This window comes from Eretmochelys imbricata, chromosome 4, assembly GCF_965152235.1.
Source record: "Eretmochelys imbricata isolate rEreImb1 chromosome 4, rEreImb1.hap1, whole genome shotgun sequence".
NCBI lineage: Eukaryota > Metazoa > Chordata > Testudines > Cheloniidae > Eretmochelys > Eretmochelys imbricata.
This window is the reverse complement of record NC_135575.1, coordinates 19,568,175-19,593,629: the sequence shown is the minus strand read 5'-3', so window position 1 is coordinate 19,593,629 and position 25,455 is coordinate 19,568,175. Positions and strand designations below refer to the sequence as shown.

Below are 25,455 nucleotides of genomic sequence, written 5' to 3'. Positions count from 1 at the left end.
CCCTACTGTAGTGTATGGCACAAATTGTCTGCCCTGTAGAAGGAAAAACATTGCAATACTTACAAAGACAAATTTAGGACAAATTCCACCCTCATGTACAGATGAACGGCTCCCACTGTCTTCAATGGAAAGTGAGGGTGCATATCACAATAAAGAACTTAGCCCCTAATGACCATCAACAATATTACATGGGAAGAGATGGGAAAGAAACTGTGTCTTCAGCTGGCACCTAAACCTAAAGGAAAAATATCAGAACTGCTGACTTAGCTGCCCACTAATGCTCTATGCAATTTTCTTTTTGACAGTTTTGCTAATGATTAGTGACTAGAGCTGGTCAGGGTTTATTGTTATAGCAGCCACGGACGTACTTTTTGGATCAAATATGGTTTTTTTTTAATTTAAAAAAATTTCAAATGGAGGTATGAATCCCTTTAGCATTCTTAGACATAATCTGCACCCCTCCAGGGGTCTGTGGACCACAGTTTGAAAATCACTGTGCTAGGCTTTTGGGTCAACTGTTTCCCAATATACTCTGGCATGAGAGAAAAGCCTCTCTGTGTGACATCACAACTTCTCATGCAGCATAATTGGGACTTAGATCATCTAAACTGAGGGGAGGAATGTCACATGGGCTGAATTCTAAAGAACATGCTAAACAAAAATGAATATACATGCAAAATCAATGATGTCATATCAAGGAAATAAACATTTAAGCTGGATTTTCTAAGGCTCTTAGGATAAGTTAGATTTGTTCAGGTTATTTAGCACCTGCTGAGCTGTTCAGTAACCCAAGGCCTAGCTTCAAATGTATAATGTATTTCTTAATCTCCCTCCCCATTAGTCATTAGAAGAACAGAGACAAAAATCAAACAGTGGCTGCCATTTTCAAAGCCTTGTACAAAAATAAGTCAACGTTGTCCTCCTGCCAGTTCCAAAAAATCTTGAACAGTCCTTTGTAAATTTCACTTTTTGTTTGTACATTACAACAGAAATAGTTAGTCCCAGTTGCCAAAGCTTACTTCTCAGTCGGACCCAAGGGTGAGTTAAGTTTAAAGTTCCCCTGCCTGGGTATCTCCATTCAGTATCTTCGCTCTTATTCAAGTTTTTATAAACCTATTTTTTGAATGAAATGCATTGGCGGGGGAGAAAAGAAAAAGCAACAGCTCAATTTAGACATTTCAAAGGGCTCATCTGGGATGTTATCTGCATGCACAGGACTCCACTGTCATGTTGGGGTAGACCTTAAGCACCACGTTCTTATTTTCGTCAAAGAATAGGATGCTGAGAGAAGACATTTTGTCAGGAACGCAGCAAGGCTCAGGAATACCAGGGATGACCCCAACTGCTCTCACTATGCTCTGGATGGTGGCATGGTTTGATGGCTTCAAGACCTGCATAAGAAAGAACAAGAAGAGAAGGAAATTATAAGGTGCATGTTAAAATGTAACTGTACTGTTTACATGGTAACACTGTTCTTCATTGTTTGGGTCAAAATATAGCCAATTCCCTGAAAAAAGACAGCGATGAGCCAAAAAGGCTAGCTAGCAGAAGCAATTCTGCGTACCTCTTTTAAAGACTTCTTAATTGTCATGGTATATCCCTGGGGATATCTTCAGGGAATACCACTCTTGGATTAATTTTACTGGCCACTAGGTGTCACTGTTGCTCTACAATTCAGCTAGAGTTTTCTTACTCTGAAGAAAGTGGCCCTTCACTTCTTGCAGGAGATGCCTTTTAAAGAGACACATCCCATCTCGGGGCAACGGCTGCATGAGAAACATAGACCAAGACACTTTGTACTGATGGAAATGGTGGTATAAATTATATGTCGGATGTAACTTAGTCAGAAAAGCAGCGCAAGTGGGTATAAATGTACCTCTGATTGGTAACTTACACCATCATTGCACAACTAGACCCAAAGAATTCCACCAGTAGTACACCTATTTACACTAAGACAAAATTCTGCTCTCAGTCACTAGTGTAAACCTGAAGGTACCTGGAATTACATTTCTATGACCGAGCAGAATTTGGCCCACTGATTATAACTAGAAAACAAAATCAACTGAGTTAACTTTATTGTCCAATATGAGTAAACAAATTTAGACCAAGATTTTAAAGACACTTTCATTTTCAGTAATTTAACTAGGTGTACTAGTAACACAGGAAAACACAGTAATACAGCAAAAAACAACAATATGATTTTTTTTGTTGATACTGTCCTTTAAGAAAGATATTCAGAACTTCATTTTATAACTCATCTCAGACCTAAAACCTGGGAATCAGAGTTAAAAATACTCCTAGTCAAATGTCAGGCATGTATACAACAAGGTTCAGTGGACCAAATATTCAGAGAGCCTGCAATTTTTCTGACACAAAAGATAGAATTTGTGTCTGCAAACATCAGGCTCAGGGATGAGCCATCTAACTACCTGATTTGCAGGCCCAAATGATTTTCCATGGAAAAAAGCAGAGGAAAAATTTGGAGATTCTGGCTCATTATGTCATAGGCACAATATAATTAGGAATATCTACTTGTAGTTAAGTTGGTGATGTGCAGGAATCTCCAATGCCTGCCTCCATTTAAGCAAACAAATGCCAATTGTATTCTTCTGCTTTATCTCAGAGACAGGTGATCCTTAAATTCCAACCACAGTGAGTCAGAATGGACATTTTCCGTATCATGTTGCTAGAACTATTCTCAGGGAGCAAAGGAACCATTTGATGCAAGATTCAAAAGGATCCATTTGGGAACATCCCACTGTTGTTTTCGTGTTAGGGTTAACATAATCCAAACTTTTTTTTCTTCTCCAGATGAGAGAATCTATCCCTGCACTCTGAGTGACTGAGCAATGCCTGGGACCCATCTTGAGTTCCCTATACTCCATTTTAAGGTAGTTAGATTTGAGGGCAGTCAGGCTCACAACTTCAAACGTATTTAGGCACCTACCTTCCACTGAAATCAATGGGAGTTAAGCACCTACATACCTTTAAGGATCTGGGCCTCAGGAAGCACTCTGTATCTACCAGCAACAAGGCCCTTTTTTATTTTTATTTTTTTTATTTTATTTTTTAAAAAAAACAAGAGTTCGGTCAAATTCTCTTTTTAATTTCTTGCAGGAAGGTTCAATAAGCTTTACATTATTATGATTTTAAATAGAAAAAAAAAAAACTACCACAGACCTCCATGTCCCCAGTGCAATAAGGCATGATGGAGTGCCTTAAAAGCCAGGAATTCTACGGAGAGCCCTCTTTACAGCCATAAGCCAAATATGGTTGAAAAGGGACTCCTCAAAAGTACAGTTATCCAGACTCATAGATCCTGAAGCGAGACAGCCTTTTAAAGAAAGAGAGACTGATTTCCTCTGCAACATTTTATAGAGCATTTTAAAATTTCAGTGCTCCCACCACTGAAGATTTTTGTATAAATTGTGAAGTCAGAAAGCAGGTGATAGATAAGGTTAAGGTTGCGTTCTGCCCCTGTTCCAGACACAGCTCTCAATGAGCATTCTGCACAAAAAAGTCAAGGGGTGCTTATGGCCCTTGATAACTTAGGGTTCCTGTTGCTCTCGCCAAAAATCAATAAGAATCCTATTATTGATAAAACATCCACCATGTCTATTGGATGGAGAGGAATTGAAAATGAATTTTCATATTTTTGCTCAGCTTCTTATTGGGAGCCCTGAATGGCTCTTCAGACAGGGAACGTGTGCTACCACAAACTCACTACATGAGGCGCAAGGCAGCAGAGGATCACTGACCGCTCACCATCACTGAAATGGGGTGTAAAGTGGCGGCCGTTCTGCACTAAGAATGCTTCTCAACTATCTGAAGGAGGGGAAGTGAAGATTAATCACTTCTAACAAAAGTTGCTATTTGGTGTTTTCTTTTAGTTTCCTAAAGACTTTGCATTTCTCCCCACTCTTATGGTGTCCTTTGGTCAAGTTTGAAACTATCAGCCATAATTATGTCATGCAAAAGAGGAGAGCGGGGATTCACCGGTTTATGGTACAATGCCTGTCCTTAATAGCGGAGGTTTTGGTTCAGCTAATCAGTAGATCTGACTCGGTTTGGGTGGGGTTTTAAACTCAAACCCTGGACTACTCACTTTAGATGAAGCATTGAGATATACAATTGCATCTCACTAATGCTCTGAATTAAACAGATTAAAGTACGTCCGTTTACAAGATTTATTCCAAAAATGCTCAGAGCAAAGGGCTGCCCTAGGCATCGGAGGGAGCTTTGGGTGTGGTGGATCATCTGGCAAAGGGTTTCAGTAAGTGTCAACATTATTTGGTACTAGGCAGATCACACCTATTTCCTTAAATATCTGAAATGTCTTGTGTGTTACCCTCTAGCCCACAGAAAATATGCAGCCCCTAAATCTTAAGGGTGGGATTTTCACGACACTCAGGCTTGGGCTAACTTTGCTCTCATTGAAGTCAAAGGCCAACTTCACCGGCAGTAGAGTCAGGCCAAGGCTGAGCATTTTCAAATTCCAAACAGAAAGGGTTAAACTGGTATATGCCCTGCATCGGGAGTGTTACATCATCTTTGCCGGAAGGCAGCCTGCTCGGTCTGGTTCCTACTAATGAAAAGCAGGCGTGATCTCACATGAGATTTTCTGTTAGAGTGGGAGTGGCGTAAGGGAAAAACCCGGTAACCTCCAAGCGGCCAGATCTGTGAACGAGTCCAGCTGTGGTTAGGGCTGCACCTGCTAAGCTGCACACATCCTTGAGAGACTTGCTGCCCAGTTGAATTTCATTAGAGATGCATTAGGAGTGGAGAGAATGATGTCAGCGACAAACTTTCATTCCTGACCTGGGAGAGGGACTGTCTGGCCTGTATGCTCTATGGTATTCTGCAAGCTCAGCACATGTGGCTTTGCCAGCACTCTCACCATTTAACCGAAACAGGGAGAGGGTAAGGCTGGGAATTTGGGATGGGGATGGGAGGGGAAGAGGCACATCTTTTGTTAATTACCCACCAGGTTTGTCAACCAGGCTAGATGGAGCTCAGTTCTCCTTCACCGAGGGACCGCTGTCGAGCCATCAGCACAGATGAATTTCTGGTATTACCTGACAGCTACAGTATCCGTTTGCAAATACACTGCTCTCATGAATGTCAGTGGGAGTCGTGTGCAGGGAGTCGTGTGCATGGATCAAGAATACTACATGGCTCTCAACCTACCTGTTTCTCCTTGTCATGTATTGAATTTTCATTCTCACGAGAAAACCAAAGTGGATTTTGGTTCACATGGTGCAAATTGTATTTCACACTGCACATGTGCACACCAGGCACAGTTTGGATCCCAAAAATCGATGGGAATTTGCGGTTGACTTTCATGGAACCAGAGGCATGACACTGTCACCTACTTCCATAATAAACTAGATACGCTCCATTTGTACACAGGAAAGAGTTATTCAAAGGTCACATTTAAGTTTATGTTAAGGAGCCAATCCGACATTCCTTATGTACCCCAAAAGTGGGAGTTTTGCATGCTTAAGAAATGCAGGATCAAGCCCTACATTTGGACCAAGCCTTTAAAAATATGTTCAGAGATGAAGAATGGGTTTATGGTTAAGGCACTGACCTTGGACTCAGGAGATCTGAGCTTAGTTTATGACTGTCACAGATGTCCTGTGTGACGTTGGACGAGTCATTTAATCTCTCTGTGCCTCATGTACCCGCTTGTAAAATGGGGTTAGTTGTCCTTCCTTTGTTCATCTCATCTATGCAGACTTTAAGGCAAGGCAAGGACTCTCTCTTACTTGTTTGTACAGGGCCTAGCACAATGGGACCACTGGGCACAAAGTAATATGTACAATAATTAGCAACCATTACTGTGAAGTGCATTTAGTTCTCAGAACCAAATTAAGACCTGATGCAACTGAGCTCAACCCTCTGTGGACTCACACCTGCTTTCACTGAACATGAATTTGACTCTAAATGTTTAAAGAAGACTGTTAAGAAACGACTACGGTTTCTCCAGTAAATTGGCAAAAGATGGGAAATCTTCTCTGAAGTCTGGATAAGCACACTGTCTCCCTTTAGCTTCTCTACACATCAAATAGCAGCTTTGTTAGAACCAATTCATCTTCACTTCCCCTCCTCCAGACTGCTGAGCAGCATGTGTAGTGCAGAACGGATGCCACCTTAGACCCTATTTGGTGGTGAGTAATCCCTTATTCTAGGTTTTCCACCTCCTGTAGTGATTTACACTCGTGCAGTGAATACAAACTAGTTCCGATAGTAAAATGATCACAGCAGAATGGGAGGGTTGCCTTTGCTTTTCACTACCAGAGGTGCAAGGCCATGGGAATCAGGCCCACGGTCTGTGAAGTGTTTTAGGGCCCTTCAGGGTGCTACACAAAGAAGGTGCTACGTACAGAAAGTGCATGTTCTTATTACCCTTTCCATTTTCTGGGGTTTGGCAGTGTGTGGGATAAAGGGACCTCTCTTTTACCTCGGGATCTCCATATTTTAAAAAAAAAAATATCGTAAATCCTTATAGGAAACTTGCTTTCTTTGTTATGTTAACAGGCATTTAGCAGCAACTGTGGGTGAAATTTTCAGAAGCTCTCAGCATTGGCCAAACCCTTGACTTCAGTGGGAGCAGAGCTGGCAAGAAGCGCTTCTGACAATCCCACTGTGCACCTATGGTGTATTGAAGCGTATTTTTGCAAAAGCTCATTTGTTGTTGAAGGTGCACGTTCTTATGTACATGAAGTTTGACCCAAAGCTCATGGATTTCAATGAAAAGAATCCTATTAACTTTGATGGGCCTTCGATCAGGTCTATTTTGAATACGTGCCATTCACCTGCTACATGGCACAGGTGCCTTCTTACCAAGCTATCACGGTACCATCAGGTGAATACGTGTTTCTGAATGGGTGCCAATTTTGAAATGGCCTGTTACTTATTGGATGTGAACTGTTTAGCTCAGCCCTTGGTGGAGTGTCTCTTCACTGGGAGTTGAAGGCCCAGATCTTCAAAGGTATTTAGGTACCTAGCTCTCATTGAAATTAAGGGGAGTTGGGTGCCGAAATACATTTGGGGATCTGGAGCCCTGCAGAACGAAGCCATAAGAAAATATTATTTTTTTAAATCAAGAGACCCTAAACAATGTCCAAGGAACCGGTCCACTTAACTATGCAGATGCAGCTTCTATACCAGCACACTGAAGTGTAGCGTTTATAGGGAAAAAACTGTTGTCCACAGACAGAAAAATAGCGTCGTCGTCGTCAGACACGATCTAAATCACATAGAAGTCAGTAGCAGATTTCCAGTGGGGTTTGAAGCAGTCTCATACAGAATAACTGGCAGCTTAAAATTGTTTTCCTTGTTTGTTTTACTTCTTTCAAAATATCCATCTGTTTGCCCATATTACCCGGCTCACAACATGCCCAAGTTCGTTTAAAATGTAAAGCGCTTTCAGGTAGAAGGAGCAGCTGAGAGAATTAGTTTAAAAATTATTTGTGTTTTTGCATTCCTTTAAATTAAAATAGCCACACTGATCTATTTCAAACATTGCTAAATATATGAATTATTTGCTCTCGGTCCAAGGTCAATCCCCAGAGCAATTTTTTTTTACAGTTGCGTTTAAAAACCTTATAAACAAGGTTGAAATTGGAAGTGCTGACACAGCCCTTAACCAGAGTGATGCCCAGGGCATTGTTATAACTTAATGTCCTTAAAGTTAACATGGAAAAAGTCCAGCTCAAATTCCTGTTGAAGTTAAGGGTCTGTTTCAAACCCATACGTGGGGATACAGGTATGATAGAACATGGATGCTATCAATCACAGACGGAGAGGCCAAAAAGACCCAGTAGAACATTTTACTACCACTGAAAGACAATCATCTTGTTAAAACCTTTTATTGGACCAACTCCTGTGGTAAAAGAGACAAGCCTTTGAGCTCCACGGGGCTCTTTAGGTCACTGTGGCGCTCAAAAGCCTGTCTTTTTCACCAACAGAAGTTGGTCCAATTAAAAAGGGTTACCTCCCCCACCTGTTCTTTCTAATAACATGGCTACAAGAACACTGCAGACCTCATTTTCCGTTTGAACTCTTGGCAAAGGCACAAAACGGAAGCCAGCCCTCAAAGTTTTAGAGGCTGATCCTGCAACCTTAATTCAGGTGAGCAGTCTCCCTCAAAGCAACAGAACTGCTCACATAAGTAAAGGCTTTCTGATCAGGCCCATTTCGGACTAAATTATCCTGGATGTTACCATACATCTCATCCGTCTTTCAGTGAAAAAAAAAGACATCATTCTGATTAATCCCAAAATTCGACCCCAATTTGAAATCATTTTGCTTTCAGTGCCAACCATTAGTTACATGAAAAAGAGAAAATGGTGAAGGTAAGGCTATGGGAAGAACCGTGAACCCTACGTCTACTGTAGTTTCCAGCTTCCAGGAATAATTTGTGTGTGTCCCCCCTCCCCATTTTGGGTGTTTGTTACATATTGCATCCAAGGTTGGGAGATGTGGGCATGACCCTCCAACAGAGCTACGCCAGAAATAAATTTGGCCTACTGATTTCAAGAAGCCAAGCTCATGCAACAGTTTTGGGGCCAGATGATGGAACCCTTACTCACCAGAGTAACCCTTACTCATACCCATAGTCTCAAAGCCATAGGGGCAACACTAAAGTAAGGGTTCCAGGATCAGGTCCCCTGTGCTTATGTATGTATCTCAGGATAGCATTGGACAGAGGATACAGCTCTTTGGGAAATGACTGTTAAGATTTTGATTTGATTAGCTCCTGGGCTGATACTCAGAGTCCCATCTACTTCTAGGACTCTACGCCCCCCTGCCCCTTTCAGAGCAGCTTTTGCCCCACTCTGCAAATATTTACTACCAAGAATAGTGCTTACTACTCTGAGTGGTCCCATTCATTGGTTTCTATTGGGACGAACTCAGTATGGTAATTACTATACTTGGTCATAAGCATTTATAGGATCAGTCCTTTATTATGCTTGATTAAACTGGACGGTCACCAGTTCACACATTATTATTACCCAATAAGCAATTTACAGCATATTTGGACTCTGGACAAAAATAATTCTTCTATAGAACTTTGATTTTATATCTTTGCATAAAGCAATTCTGACTTCATATTAGCTATTTTTAACAACCATCCCTTAAAGAACAGACATAAAATATTACTTATTTACTACAGTCTAGAGCTTAATAGGAGCCAAGCTGATGTAATTTTACTGATGTAAACAAATATGTGCAGTTCATAAAACCTAGATGTGTTTTCCTGGAGATAGGAGAATAAGGCAGCGAGGAAAAAAAAAATACTGTACCTTTGGAATGGGGAATTGGCATTCACCTGAGCAGTAATATGCATCAAAGGATTTAGGGGAAATAATCCATTCGCTCCAGCCAATGTCTGCAAAATCCACTTTGAGATAGCGTCGCGCACAGTATCTCGGCTCGTTCCATTGCTTCCTTCTTGCCTTCTTCAAGGTTTGCTCGTCAAACTGGAGTGTTTGGCTCTTCTGGTGGTTGTTCTTTCTCTGCTTTTTCTTACCCTTTGTCCTCTCTGCCAGCTGCGGCTGGAGGGTTTTGTAGGGTTTCCTGTCTTCCCATCCCTCATCCTCATTGTACTGGTACTCGGCACCTGGGAGCTCGTTGTTCTGCAAGAGCAACAGGATGTTGGTGGAACGTTTCTGTCGCTGTTCACCAAGGCTGCTCTTTGAGTGGCTTTTGGGTCTGGGGAAGCCCTCAACCAGGGAATTTCGGTGTCCTTGCAAGCTAGAAACAACACTCTCTGGTTCTGAAATAGCAGAGTCATTGGCGTACACCAGGATGTAAGGTTCATAGTAGGACGGCATCCTCCTCCAGGAATAGCGGCCAGTCAAGGCCATTTTCACACCAATCAGAAGTTCATCATTCTGCTTTGCCTCACTCAGGATATGAGTAATGTCCTTCCACTGCCAGGAAAGGACATCCCGATAAGCTGTGGAAACATTTATTAGAAAACGTCCCAGGGTTCGAGTTTGGTTCCCATCAGAAGGAAAGCTCAACACTGAGAGATCTATTTGAATTTCAGGTTTCCTGTGTCCATGACGAGAGCAGCCTCCGGATCGGGGACAACTCCAAGTAGCATTTAGAAGGTCCCCAATGTAATAATGCAATGAAGCTGACAAGATATTTTCAGACTTGGTTAGGGAGGTCAGATTAAAAACATGTGGCTCTTTGCTTCCTGGGCTCCCTAGAAGAATAAATATTCACATGAGAACACAGGAAATTCTAACACCAAGAAAGACCAAAGGGCCAGTGTTACCTGTTGCTTTGTATTATCTTCACTAATCCCATGGATAATTCCCCATTGACTTTAATGGGAGCAGGAGCAGACCATCGCATTTGAATATACAATCCCCACACAGTCCTCCCCATCCTGCGTTCGATTTTAAAGAACACACTTTACTGTTCAGTTCTCACTGGCCAAGTGTCCGCATCACAGAAAATTCAACAGCAACTAGCAGTTTTGTTGGCAACCTCAGGAAAGAGGCCAAGGATTGACTGAACTTGGAAACTAACCAGGTACTTATACATCATTAGACTATTTGAGTGCCTAGCACATATCAATGAGTGCATCCACACTGCACCCTTCTGAGGTCAGGAAGCAAACAATGACACAGGAAGCAGAATTGCTTGAAAGGATACACTGAAGATTGCAAAAGAACATCCAGGAATTTGACAGCCAAGTGTATTTTTTAATGTCTGTTTATTTAGCATGTGTGCAAATGGCTAGCTTGACACCCTTAGAGAACAAACGTTCTTTCTCTGTCAGGAGAGGTCTGGCATGGGCAGTTGCAGTTTAGACCTCATCCAAAACCCACTGAAGTCAATAGAAAGAGTCCTAGTTGGCTACACTGGGCTTCAGATCAGTCTTTTTAAGCTTCAGCGTATCCAATTACCAGTATGCTTCAACCCTAACATCTTCCTACCAACGGAGGATAGGTGTAGGGAATGAGCTAGAACTTAGAAGAGTTGGGCTCAATTCCCAGCTTTCTTGTGTGACTCAGGCAAACCAGCGGGGCTGGCGTTATCAAAGGTGCCCAATTGAGTTAGGCACCCAAATCCCATGGAATTTCAATGGCGCCTTTGAAAGTTCCATCCTTAATCTTTCTGCACCTCAGCTCCTCATCTGTAAAATGGGGACAACACTTTTGGATCTTTATTTTTTGTTTAGTGTCTAGCTGTCATTCAGAAACATACGTGTACAATGTGCCAGGCTAATTACTAATATAAATTAGGATGTGTTACACTTCCTTCTTCAAAATATTGTAAACTTCAAAAACTAAAAAAACAAACAAACAAAAGTTAAGCGCTATAAGTGTTCTGCTACATCAGGGCCCGGGCACAAAGTCTACATATCATGCAAATCCCACTCCGAATAGAACCCTAGTGCTGGCCCTTTAACCAGGGTAAACTTCACCCTGTATTTGTAGATTGGTTCCCGGCATGCTAGAGCAGTGGCTCTCAACCTTTCCAGACTACTGTACCCCTTTCAGGAGTCTGATGTATCTTGCATACCCCAAGTTTCACCTCTCCTAAAAAACTACGTGCTTACAAAATCAGACATAAAAATACAAAAGTGTCACAGCACACTGTTACTTAAAAATTGTTTAGTTTCTCATTTTCATCATATAATTATAAAATCAATTGGAATATAAATATTTTACTTATATGTCAGTGTATCGTATACAGAGCACTATAAACAAGTCACTGTCTGTATGAAATTTTAGTTTGTACTGACTTTGCTGGTGCTTTTTATGTAAAACAAGGCAAATATCTAGATGAGTTGATGTACCCCCGGAAGACCTCTGTGTACCCCTGGGGGACATGTACTCCTGGTTGAGAGCCACTGTGTTAGAGCACTACATGTCCATTGGGCTAGAGACTGGAACAGCAACAACTACAAAATTAGGAGAATAATCAAAAACATATACCTAAGTAAAAACAAAGCAAGCCTCTAAAGATGTGGAAAAGCAAAAGGCTTTCTCTCTAGTCCCACGAGCCCTCAAAGTACATCAGGAGCCATAGTATGGTTATTTTAAGGCTTGGGTAAGGCAATAAGAGAAGAAATATTTCTGCACAATTGGCTAATCCATGACATGATATTTTACAGATCTTTATTACAAATTAATGGCATTCATACAGCATCCTGGTTTTAATGCAGACCACAGTCCACAGCATAAACTTTCCTCCAGAATAAGCGGGTCACGTTTTGATCCAGTGCACTAAATGATGTCACATTTTAAGGTGCAGAAGTCAAAAACAACCTGTGCACAATGTTTTAGAGATAGGAGGAGGCTGCTAAAGAAGAATCAAGATCTGAAACAAGGTGTTAATGAGAAAAGACATCCATGTTATTGGAGTGGAAGGGTCAAACACACCCTCTTTCCTGTATGCATAATCAACAAGGAAACAAACCAAGGGCAATAATTCCATATAGCCACAATGTTACCGTGCCAGTGAGCAGGTTCTTGTGGAAAGGGGGATTTCCACGGCTTTCAAACTACAGAGGTCAGTCCAACAGGTATCTCGCACAACCCAAAGACACACTACAACAGGGGCCGGGAGTCACCAGGGCATTTAAACTTGTGTTTGGATTATCAGCATAAAAGTGATTCTATTGGGTCACAACGAGCAACAGCAGGTTTTCTGTAAAACAAGTTCTATGCTCAGATTGCGATGACGTTTATATTGGTCAAACTGGCAGAAATATAGATTCTAGCGTTAAGAAACACCGGAGAGCTGTAAAATTGGGCTGTATGGAAAATACAGCTATAGTGGAACAGGCAACAGCCCCCAAAAGGACTGGAAACAAACCAACACATTAAGTTTAAACCTTCTTTGACGTCATGGCAATCCACCTTCTCAAGAGTCTGAGGAGGGATTTTAGCTCACAGGGTTTTGAAAGAGTTCCTTCATCTAAAAGAAATGACAAAATAAAATCCAGAAGTGCCCATGTAAATAGGGATGAGCAGGTCTTTGGATAAAGAAAATGACTGCTGATATTAACCTTTGCCCAAGCACTTCAACTGAACACAAATCAATACTTTCTCCCCCTCTGATGTTCCAAAAAGTTTGGGGTTTTGGGGGAAGATGGAACTCTGGGCTTCCAGATTCTGACTGGCAACATCAAAATTGCCAGTAAGGTCTGAATAAAGCCAGCAAATGAAGTAAAAAAACCACATCTCTTTCCCATTTTTTGCTAATAGAGCCCAAGTGTTTTAGGAAAAGCGGGTAGCGCACAGTTAAGGGATGGAAAACATCTATTCTATGTTCATTGTTCTGCAAAGGCACGGAAGAATAGCTTATGCAAAATTTCTGACCCAGCAGGAAGAATTGAGAATCCCACGCAAACAAGAACCTGTTTTCACATGCTTTCTGATGGGTTTTGTGGATTCGAGATGTTCAGGTAGGTCAACTTCCAGGTTGCTTAGATTAAATGAACTAAACTGCAGAATGCTTTGAGATTCACCCAATTTGTGTCTATGAATCATTATCTGAACACTTGGTTTTCAACAGATTAGATCCTAATTTATTTTGTTGTAGAAACAGGGCAGGCACAGTCTCTTACTACTTGTCTGTGCAGCACCTAGCACATGACCACCTGATCTCCGTTGGGGTCTGTATGAACAAGTGAATAATAAATACATCTACAAATAATTAATTACATCAATCTATTCATAGAGACAATTATGTTATGAGTGTATCTGTTGTATGAGCTTATTTTTACATGCAGAGTCAAGTTTTTCTTTTTGGATTTTAGCAATTCTATTCATAACAAAAATGGTAGCAGTTCAGAATCTCTGAACAAAAGAAAATGGGAACACAAATTAATCTGTTCTTGCTTAAAAAAGAAAAAAAACTAACTGATTTGTGATACACATGAAGGGGGCAATATGTATTTTGATTAACAAGCAAAACCAGACAAAAAGAAAAGGAGTACTTGTGGCACCTTAGAGACTAACCAATTTATTTGAGCATGAGCTTTCGTGAGCTCACGAAAGCTCATGCTCAAATAAATTGGTTAGTCTCTAAGGTGCCACAAGTACTCCTTTTCTTTTTGCGAATACAGACTAACACGGCTGTTACTCTAAAACCAGACAAGCCATTCTTGCACTCTTAAAAAAAAAAATAAATAAAAAATATTTACCATCAAACATCACGTGCTACCAATAGATGGTGCTGCTTTCATACAACCCGCTTATGGAAAGACTGCAAGGAACTAATCCAGTTTCCCACCTGCATGTAACTCATGCTGGCAGATTATTAGCTATTGTCACGAATGCATTCTGTATTTGGTTTTTGAATTAGATTAAAACAAAAAAATACACAAAAATGTATGTCTTGGTTTGACATCACTTGGGAACAGAGTTCAATTCACCCTTCATGCAACAGGGAAAATGGATTTCAAAGCATGGGCAGCAGACAAATTAAAACAAACCCCTGAAGTATCAAACAAAAGATGAAGATTTAAAAGAGGGTTTAGGCACAAGGTACCTGATCCTGCAGTTTTTTTCTCAGGTAAAACTCTCAGGTAAAACTCTCATCGAGACTGCAGCACTTAAACCCGAAGAACATAAGCTACTAAGCACTGGCTCCCACAAACACTGCAGTTCAAACTCTTGATTAAAGTCAAGAGCTACTGAGGAGCATGTTACAGAATAGGAAGGTCCTGTAGGATTTTTTTTCTTTCTACAGTCATGAACCAGACCAGCCTTTCTCCCTACTGACTTCAATAGGGAGACTGACTTACACCAGCTGAGGATTTGGCCTTTATCATATGAATAATGGCTAAGAGGTTTCTTTGTAAAATAAATATAATTTTTTTTAAAAAATGACACTTTGGGCCTGACTCCCATTTACATGGCAGAGTGGTTTAAATGAAATTAGGCCTGATAATACCACTTAGCTCTTATACAGGACTTTTCATCAGTTGATTTCAAAGCTGCTAATCGATTTCAGGTGTCCTGAGCCCCAGTTCAGTGCTCAATCTGCTACGCCACACTGTCTCCTCCCAATAAGAGGATTTAAAGAGTTTACATACAGTATAATCTATTGAAACAGCAGTCTATGTCTCAAACAAAATAATTCTACAGGTCAGAAAATCTAAGCACTCTCAAGGGATGGCATCAGAACAGCCCTTTGATATGCTTTCCACATCAAACAAAATGGCGGAACGCTTCACTGCCTATTTGCATAGTCAATCCTTCACTGTTGCTATTCAGTTGTGTATGAAATGTTCATCAATAGACCTGAATACACATCTCCGGGTATTTTATGCCGAAGAGAGAAAGCCCAGAGCGGAGCGTTTACAATACTGAAGATGGGCCTGATGCCCTACACTCCTGCCAATGCTTTCTCTCAGGATCAGGCGGCATTGGGAGAGGAGGTCTTACAACGGTTGAGTATTACTGCTTTGCATATGGTTACTGAAGCGGATAATCAGAAGGAGAGATCAGTTTATTGGCTGAAAATATGGAGCCAGATTCTCCCCTGGCACCTAGATACCACAAGGTCAGATTTAAAAGGAGAGGATAGTTCCCATTAAGGCATCTAAATGAAGTGGCCAGATTTTGCCCTTGTATGCTCAGCACTTCGGAAAATCAGGCCCTATGGTTTTCAGCCCCTTGTAAATTGCAATGGACAAGACAGACTTCAAACACACTTATTGTTATTATTGTGGTACCATGTAGGAGCCCCAGTCTGGACCAGAGCCACATTGTGGTAGACACAGCACAAACACACTTTATTGCTTACATTCATGCAGTATATCCTGGGGAGGCAGATGTGGTCCAACCACTAGGGCATCAGACTCACCTGGCCTTAACTCCGAGTCCATATTGACTCACCATGTGACAGCGAACAAAACATTTAACTTCTCTGTCTCAGTTTTCCTGCGTGAAATCCTGACCTCATTGGAATCAATGGCAAACCTCCCCTGGAGCCAAATCGCACCCACCTTCTGTAAGAGCACAAGAGATGGAGCTCCACAAAGACGGGTAAGCCTTGTGCGATCTATAGCAGGAAGGTTCCCTCTAAGTAGAACTAAATATGTACATATTCTGTGTTTAGTACGACAGACTTGTAGACAACACCCTTAATCAATTCAGCATTTGCCTTCAGGGGAGGTCTACATTATGGCAGGGTTAGACGCTCTGAGATAGATCCACTGGCGGTCGATTTAGCCGCTCTAGTAAAGACCCACCAAATCAACTACAGATCGCCCTCCAGTCGATCCCTGTACTCTACCCCTGACGAGAGGAGCAAGCTAAGTCGATGGGAGATTTTCTCCCATCAACCCCCTGCAGTGTAGACCCCACGGTAACTCGACATAAGGTATGTCGATTCCAGCTATGTTATTCACATAGCTGGAGTTGCGTAGCATAGGTCGACTTACCGCAGTAGTGTAGACATAGCCAGTTTCTACACAGTGATATCAGAGATGCTCGTGAAGTTACCCATACTTCGAATGGGAAACAGACCCCTGATGGCACTGTGCGGTACCTTTTCGTATATGATGATTCTTCAAAGGCAACTGTTGTGCTTTCTCTTCCTCCCACAAGAGCCCACAGCTGTTTGTGCTGCTTACTGCCCTTACTGGCATAAAAAGTATTTAAAAGGCAAAACTGCGAAAACTGACATCACCAGCATAAACATGTATTCATGTTACAAGGGGCATTCCCAGGCATCAATAAGCTGGAACCAGTCCACTAACATGTGGTGTGTTTACCTTTATAGAGGATATATTGACATTTTTATGGACTGCCAAATCTATCCCATGGGTGAAAAAGGATGCAATAATGAGGGCTATTTAGCTATACAGTCATCATTATCCATAGTTTAAATTAGATATTAAAGCAGTTTACTTGCACCAGTATATAGTTAAGAATGTATCAGCATTTTCATTATAAAACCCTGTTTTCATGGGTTCATAGCACAATTGAGCTGAAACTCGGAACAGAACATCTCAAGGCCGGGAATACAATTTCTGATGCCAAATTTCTTTCCCCCCTAACTTTACCCTATCCCTTCCTATCAACCTTCTCCCAAACTCCCCAATTAATTTAGATGTTTCTAAATTTTGCATGTAAAAGTATAAAACTTCCCAATTTTGTTAAACATAGCACCGGATTCATTTTTTTAAAAGAAGACGTTTCGGCTGTAATATTGATCTGATGGTTGATACCTGGAATTTAAAAAAAAACCCATCCTTCTATTAAAGTTATAATAGCTTTAATAAAAAAAAACTCGGAAAAGCAACAAACATGCAAGCTCAGTAACTAATTTACAGGAGGTGTTTTATGACTGGAAAGATTTTAGTATGCACCTTACACGTCCTAAATGTACTATGTCTTTTGTAAATTAAACACAGAGGTCATACCAGCTCTGAAAGTAATATACGGTTTATAGTACCCATCCATGAACTATGGACTTCTTTCTTTAAAAAGAACTGTTCCACTATATGGGCTCAATACTGCAATCCACATGTAAAGTAACTGCAGAGGTATGTGTGTGTGTGTGTGTGTAAAATCATCTGTAAAAGCGGATAATATGGACTCAATACTGCAATCCACATGTAAAGTAACTGCAGTTATGTATAAAATCATCTGTAAAAGTGAATAAATAGATTTTCATGCCTGGGCTTGTGGATTTTCATCCCAGTTTCATAAGGGTGAATTTATTTGCTCTTTGATAGATATACATAGATATATAAGGCCTGATTCTCCTCTTGTTTACACCAGTTGTACAGTACTGTAATTAAATTTCCTTCAGGTGAGTTACTTCTTATTTACACCACTGTGAGAAGAATATCAGACCCATAGCGAGTGTATTCTTATGTAGCACAAAGACTAATATCAGTAAACTGGTTAAACGATGGGTTTTTCAACTAGATAACACATAGGGCCTGAGTCTCCTATCACTTACATTGGTGCAAGTCAGGAGTAACTCCACTGAAGTCAATGGCGATACATCAGTCAATAAATCCAGCCTAAGACCAGAATCTACACCAGCCAGAACAAATTCTGGGCATGATCCTGTAAGCCCTCGTCCTGTGTAGCTCCTATCAGTTTCCAAGCAGAGAAGGTTTATCCTGGGGAGGCAGATGTGTTGCTAACTCATAATGTCTCACCTTTCAAGTTTCTTATGCAAAGAACCTGATTTTGTTTGTATTTCATCTGAAGTGGTGGGACTCAAGGGGTCACCAACAACTTAAAATATATATATGTCACACTTCTATCAGAATGTTTTGAAAGCTGCTGTTGCAAATGACCCCTGAAAGAGGTTAGAGGACAAAAAGTAGAGTTTTCTTTATTTTGTTTTTCAGTCTGACTGCAGTTAATGATTAGTCAGTTTCACTATACTCAGTTTCCCGAGGTGTCCATGCGTGGGTGTTTCGTGCCACAACAAAGGGAAGGAAAACCGTCTTAAAAATAGGAAAAGGTGGTTATAAAACCACAAAAATTGGCTCATGAGCAGATGTAATACCTGAAATTACTTTAAACACATTTAAAAAAACAAAAACAAAACTGACTCCATTTCAAGTTGATGGTCTCCCCTTTCATGATGCTCTGGTAAAGGTGTTTTAGTGTGCATTTCAGAAGTCCCATCTTCCAAGGTTGATAACTCAGACAAACATTTTTTCTGGGTTGTAACTTTTCATTCAGGGCCAGAACCTCACGTAGTGTAAATTAATACAGTTCCATTGAAATCAATGAAGCTACATCAATTTACACCAGCTGAAGAGCTGGTCCCCTAATGTCCTAGAAACCTGATAAAAAAAACAGGTGGGTTTTTTTTCTGTTTGGTTGGTTTTTTATTGTTTTTTTCTCCCCCCTCCTATCTTTCTTCTTACAAATGTGATTGCAACAGCACTTAACGAGCACTAAGAAACCATTAAGTTAAAATCTAGTTTACATGTCAGACTTATGTTTACAAAACTAAGAACAGTACTTCAGCTATAACTGTACATTTCCTTAATCTACCCCTTGTTATGCTTAAATCTTCTAGCTCATGTGGTATGGAGAATAACTCACTCTTGGGACGTTCTGAGACAAAGAACTATAAGCCTTATTCTCTGCCTTACTCCGTCGAAATTTGTCTTTGAAACAAATGAGGAGTTTTACCGGAGCAAGGACTGCAGATTTCATCCCATGAATATCTCACTACTATGTTTCTGACTGCTCTCTAGTTTACAGTCTGATCCTGCTCTCATTGAAATCAATGGCTGAACATCCATTGAATCCTATGCAGGATCAGCCTCATACACAGGAAGAATCAAGAGTAACTCCATTCAAGTCAGCGAGAGGAAATTGTGCCAGAATTTGACGTATTAAATGTGTTGTATATTCCCACATATTTAAATTTAGTTCATTGTTTTTACTTGGTGAGGGACTTTTAAGGTTCTTACTGATTGATGTAAAAACTCAACAATTAAACTTTTAAGTTGATTTAACTGTATTTTTAAAAAAATATTTTTATTTGCCTAAATGAAAAAGAACATGTGAAGAAATATCTAAATCAGAAAAGAAAAACAATTACATAATTCAGTCCATTTCTCTGCCATTACAAGATTATCCCCCTATAAGCAAACGATTTCAGTTCAGCGTAGGGTGGACTCTTCAATCCCAACTTCCTTACATACTTCTGAAAACTCCATCCGTAGCAGGCAAAGTTTTAATTTTACAATAATCATTAAGTTTGTTTTCATTACTTATTTTTTCATCCATATTTTCAACTGCCCTTGTCACTTCGTAAGAATTCAGCTTTCAAAAGTGATGCCCTTTCTTTTGTTTGGCTAAAAGATTGGTAGGATTTCTAGTGATGGTAGCCAATTTTTGGACTCATTAGACTACATGTGTTATCTTTATAAAATCCAGAATGTTTGCCAGCTGGGTTAGTTGGAAATCTAGCAAAGAACTTTCCTTTATGTCATGTTATCAAAATTGTATAGTAGCCAAAAGTTCTTAATGAAGGTAAAGTGTTGTGGACAGCAAGCTTTCAAGAACTTCCATATGTTTTATCATTTGCTATTTTTGATAACTGTATTTTCAGAAAAATTAATCTACCTCCTTTCTCAGTTACACTGTAAATTAGATCAGTGGAAATATCTTTTTCTGAACTCTTGCTCTGGTCCTATGAAGGACTCCATTCCATCCTCATAACTGACACAGGCAAACCTGCACTGATTTCCATGGGAGCTTTACTGGTCTCATGAGTATAAGATCGGTCCCTTATCAGTTAGGGACATCATCCTAAATTATTGAGGGAATGGTGGCAATGAGGTTTAAATACCGTCATATGAACAGGAATGGGAGGGGGGGGAGAGAAGAGAGGGAGAGTTGAATTTACACGGAGAATGTCTTAATAAGCTAAGGACAGAATCTGGAAACAAAACAGCTCAAAAGGGAAATACTGTCAGTGTCCTAATTCTATTGCATTATAAGCCAAATATTAACTACTTTTAACCTTAAGTAAATATAAGATTTTTCCCCCCTGCCATCCTCCCCCCCATCATTTGATCTAAGGTTTTATAGAACTGCAAGTTTCTGCCATCAATAACCTTACAAATGAGCTGCTGTATCCTAAGGGAAAGGGAAGACAACCCCTAACTGGTTAAATATGTTGCATAAATACTTATAAAAGTGTCAGAAAACTTATAACCACTTCAAATTTATTGCCTTGGCACTTGAACTGTGAAAGTATTGGGGGAGGAGGAAAGGGGTTAGTGAACAGTGTGTTCATAGGACTGCTGCCACCCACAGTCAAGTAACAGTATAAATATAATCAGAAAGACCACAGAGAAAGGATTTCAACCAAAGGCCTTCTAGGTTTAGAACAATAAATACCTTTAATCAGGTGTGTTTAAAGGAGCAAATACCACTCAGTCCAGATTGTACCATTCTCTTTTTCAGCATATTTCAGAATCAGGACATGTGCATCAATAGGAAACATTGAGAAGGCTGCAGCCTGCTGCATAAGAGACCATGCTTTTAAAAAGATAGGACAGGTAGGATTAAAAGTAGGTATTCCCTGTCCCTCAGCACTAAAACCGTACAGAAGCAGCTTAATTGGAACAGTGTAGGGAAATCTTTACAGACCTCAGGTCCACAGGCTCTGACACCAATAGATTTAGGGTCTGACCCTGCAAACACTTATTATGGGTTGTCCTGGACAGACCATCTCACAGTAGTAAACAAGCAGTGAATGTTTTCAGGATTGGGCCTTAAGTCTCTTGCTTCCAGAGGAATTTGGCTACTCACAGTAGTTTGCACTATGCCCAGTGTATGCATGATCAGGTCCTTAACAACCAATCCATACTGTAGCCTTTAAAGAATCAAAGGCTGGGATTTTCAAAGAAGCCTCGGGGGGAGTTCAGCAGCCAGCTCACTGAATTTCAATGGGAGTTGGGGAACTACTTCTCTTAGGCGGTTGTGAAGTCCCAGACAATGATTTCATTGGGACTTTTGCATGTGAAACGACAGCAGGGTTGATCAATTAGTGTCATGAAAAATATCTGAGTAGTAAATGAGGCTTTATAATGTGTCTATAGCAAGGCACATATTGTAGGGATGGAGAAGTCTAATGGAATATAATAGTTTGGAATCACAACACTGTATTTCAGGTTTCCAGCATTTTTTTTTTGACTCCTACATATTAAAAGCTCCTGAAATGACCAGATAGCCAAACAATCAGGAACAGATGATACTTCTTCCCCTTTGCTGTTAACGCTTGCTTCTTTTGGTACATAGTCTGGGTGGATTGCCAACGTACAAACACGCTTGGGCAAACGGTACAATTTCCAAAAGCATCTACGTGACTTCAGAGCCTGAGTCCCATCGATGTGCTTTGGAAATATTTAGCTATTCATTTAATTTCATAACAGCAAAGATGTGCAATTTTTCAAGCTTTCATTTTTTCTTTAAAGATCTGAATTAAAAAAAAAAAACCTAGCCCATCAACGATGTGCTACTTCATGGCAAGAACTAACTGCAAAGGGCAAGAAGCCAACAAGTTGTGTCAAAATAGGCAATGTAGATTTTCCCCCCGCTTTAGACAGATATTCCCAAGTAAGAAGCGACTTTCAATATTGATAGGTTTACTGGTGCATTTCAGTTTAAAGCCGAAACCCCAATTATGCCAAAAGAGATAAACTCCACTTAACAGAGCTCCTGAGGGGTAAATTATTCTGTATGCATGACTGTATTTAAAGCAAAACCATCTTCTTCTTCCTGTATTTGTTACTAAATAGACCTTTGCTGCAATCAACTTTAAGTAATTATATTTCTATATCTAGCTGCCTGAAAGAGCCCAAAGCCACTTTACAGTCCTAATATATGTGCAAAACACTCCTTGAGTTCAATGGGAATTATAGAACAGCTATAGGGATAACCCTTAATAGGATATACACAGTACAACTTAGCTAAACTTCAACTATCTGCAACTTCCTGTTATCCAAAAGAGAGTCATGTCCCCTACTGCCTGTTAATTACACCGAAAATCCCCTCAGTTATGCAAATCCTTGATTAGACAAAATCCCCATGATATTTGGTTAATCAGGGTTGTACTGTATCATACATGGCACTCCGCTACCAGAGGGATAGGAGCATTAGCAATATAAAAGTATATAATTAGAACAAAATAGATAAAACACTAATTAAACCATCTATATGATGCAGCATATGCATTACATCAGAAGACATATTGGTATATGTGTAGGGAGCACGACTTGTTTGTTTCTTTCACCTTCAAGTTACAGTCCCTGAAGTTCCCTGTCAGTTTAAACATGATGTACTCTAGGGCCCTGATTCTGCAAAGACTCATGCACATGCTAAAGTTAGGCCCCCACTCTGCAAGACCTTATGTGCATGCCTATTTCATTCTCCTGAGCAGGCTCATTTTAAATGAGTTGCTTTCTTGAACCGTAAATCCTGTATACTACAGAAACATCTTGCAGTTTGCAGTGCAGCGGCCAAATGCTCACAGGTCATCCTAATGCTTTCAACAACTGAAACGTGCAACTTCAGTTTGATTTGACGGTGTAAGTCAGGGCAGCTAGAAAGAGGGGATTTTTGCATTGAAAAGTCTAAATGGTATATTAACTGTAAATGTCATTTGGCCAGTAAAGCTCCAGAGTGTATTTATATAGTCATCCTAAGGCTTTCACTGATGAATGGATTTTTCAGGAGCTGTGCATGTTAGAGCTTTGGGGAAATCTCTTCACAGTGGTTTCAGACAGAGGACAAACATTATCAGCACCTTAAAAATTATGGGCCTGATCCAGTCCCCATTAAGGTCACTGGCCAAACTCCTATTGACTTCTACAGTGCAGGATCGTTTATTAACATTACTTGACATTTCCTGAACTCGAACTGGATAAAAGTGTTGTCAATTTGACATTACATATATTTGGTTTTATATGTAAATACTTTGCTAAACAGCTTATTTTCGGCTGTGTTGAAAACAGAGCGGGATTAACCTCTCCAGCTGCTGAAAAAGGAGCACCCATCTCTAAACTCATGTAGGATCCAGCGATTATTATACGCACATATCATCACAGGGTATGGCTAGAAGGTCTCTGGCATGGGTATTGCAAAATACACACACCAAAGCCAAACCCCCAAAAGAAAAAGGAATCTCGGACTATAGGTAAACTGTTTCCAGATGGAGCTTCTCTGCTTTTTGAAAATTTGGATTATTCTCACTCTGCAGACCTACAAGCTTCCCTCCAGTGCTCAAACCCAGTGCAAAGCCCGTTACATTTCCCCCAGCCCCTTTGCATGAAGTGTCAATTGCCTTTTCAATGACAGCGCGGTCAGCTACACCAACAGCCTTCACCTCTCTCCTCCCACCCTCCACAAGTAGTCACAACCACACAGCAGCTATAGATCTACCAAGCCGCAGTGGGAGGGAGAAGCCCCCAGTTTTCGGGGGGGGGGGGGTGTCACATTTAGGGGGTTCCAGTAAGGCAGCCTTAGAAGTTTCTGCCTCTTGTGAGGAGGGCTCGGTGTGGCTTTCCAGGCGGGCGAGGCGCTATCTTGAATTGGACCAACTTCTACCGGCGACAGAGAGGAGCTTTGGAGCTTACTCAGAGCTCCTGACATTTCAGATGGGGGGGGGGTCTGTTCCCCCCATGCGTTGCCCCTGCTTTTGACAGCCCGGGAGACGCACAATTGCGAGAGACTCGCCCTGGGCTCCAAACACCTGCCGGGGCTCCGGGGAGGGGACCGAGGCCGCGGGGCAGCGGAGCGGGCGGAGGGGAGCAAGGGGGTCCGTACTCACCCGCTGGCAGGGCGCGGAAGCTGCGGACCGTGTTGCCCTCCCGGAGGTGCGGGGGCTGGCGGCTGGGGAGCTCCTGGCGCCGGGCGCCGCTGTACTTGTCGTAGAGCCGGAGCATGTGTTCCGAGACCTTGTCGCCCGGCGGCGGCGGCAGCGGCTGCTGCGCGGGGCCAGGGTCACCTGCCGCCCGGGCTTGGCCGCCCGTGACCCCTCCCAGGGCAGCCTTCCTCCGCAGCCCCACCAGGTGAGCTCGCAGCAGGTCCCCCAGCGCCAGGCACAGGCAGCTCCAGCCCAGACAGAGGCACAAGAGCGAGCGGGGCGCCCCAGCCATCCTGGCCAGCCCCCCTTTCCGGACAGCCGGGCGTGCAGCGAGCCCCCTTCCCGCCCACCCCACAGCCCGCAGGGGAGCGGATCGCCCGCGAACCAGCCCCGCAGCGGCTTCACCCCCCGCCCCAGCCAGAGACAGCGGGGACCAGCCCGCGGCGCGGAGGGGGGCAGGGGGGGGGACGGGGCAGTTGCGCGCTCTGCAGCGGGGCTACGGCTCGGTGCTGCAAACCCCGGGATCCTGCAGGCAGGAGGCTTTAAAACAAAAAGGCATGCGTGCAAAAAAAAAAAAAAAGGAAAAGGAAAGCAACCCCCCCCCCCCGCCCCCGGTCGCCGCCTTGCCTGGTGTTTGCAATGAGCTCCGGGGCGGGGGAGGGGGGTTCCCCTCCTCGGTGCGGGTGGGGTGGGTTGGTTGTTTTTTTTTTTTGCAGGGGGGGCCGCGGTGGTTACTATTATTGCAGGCGGGTGAGGGGGTGGTGCTCAAGCGGCGGCGGAGCGGAGTCTGAACTCGCAGCCTCCCCGCTCCGCGGGCTCTCGCTCCGGCCGGGGAGGGTGCGCGGCGCGCCGAGTCCCCCGGCTCCCGGGGCTGAGCCCGGGGTCACCCGCAGCCAACCGCGCCGCCGGCTCGGCCGGAGCCGGCTGCGAGCCAGAGGCAGAGCGAAGGGGGGAAACCAGCCCGCGAAGGCAACCCCCGGCGCGAGAGCGGCGGTGCTCGGCGCGGCCGGCTCGGTCACTCGCGCTGGTCGTGTCCCGCGGGGCAACGGGGGGAGAGAAACCTCCACCCGCCCTCTTCCAAGAAAAAGACCCGGGGAGCGGGGGGCG

General features: G+C 42.3%; 1 protein-coding gene across 1 annotated transcript; it reads right to left on the bottom strand.

Annotated features, from left to right (window-relative positions):
- Positions 1–1,199: 1,199 nt before the first annotated feature.
- Positions 1,200–24,640, bottom strand: BMP3 (bone morphogenetic protein 3). The gene is made up of 3 exons (XM_077814360.1): positions 24,313–24,640; positions 9,312–10,222; positions 1,200–1,391 (listed from the first exon to the last, which is right to left on the bottom strand). Exons 1-3 carry the CDS (start codon positions 24,638–24,640, stop codon positions 1,200–1,202), a joined length of 1,431 nt encoding a protein of 476 aa, XP_077670486.1.
- Between the last annotated feature and the right edge of the window lie 815 nt (positions 24,641–25,455).

Coding starts and splice junctions, on each gene's coding strand:
- BMP3 (XM_077814360.1), bottom strand. CDS start 24,640: ATGGCTGGGGCGCCCCGCTCGCTCTTGTGCCTCTGTCTGGGCTGGAGC. Junction 10,223..24,312: donor CTTCCGCGCCCTGCCAGCGG/GTGAGTACGGAC, acceptor TTATTCTTCTAG/GGAGCCCAGGAAGCAAAGAG. Junction 1,392..9,311: donor GCCAATTCCCCATTCCAAAG/GTACAGTATTTT, acceptor TTTCTTATGCAG/GTCTTGAAGCCATCAAACCA.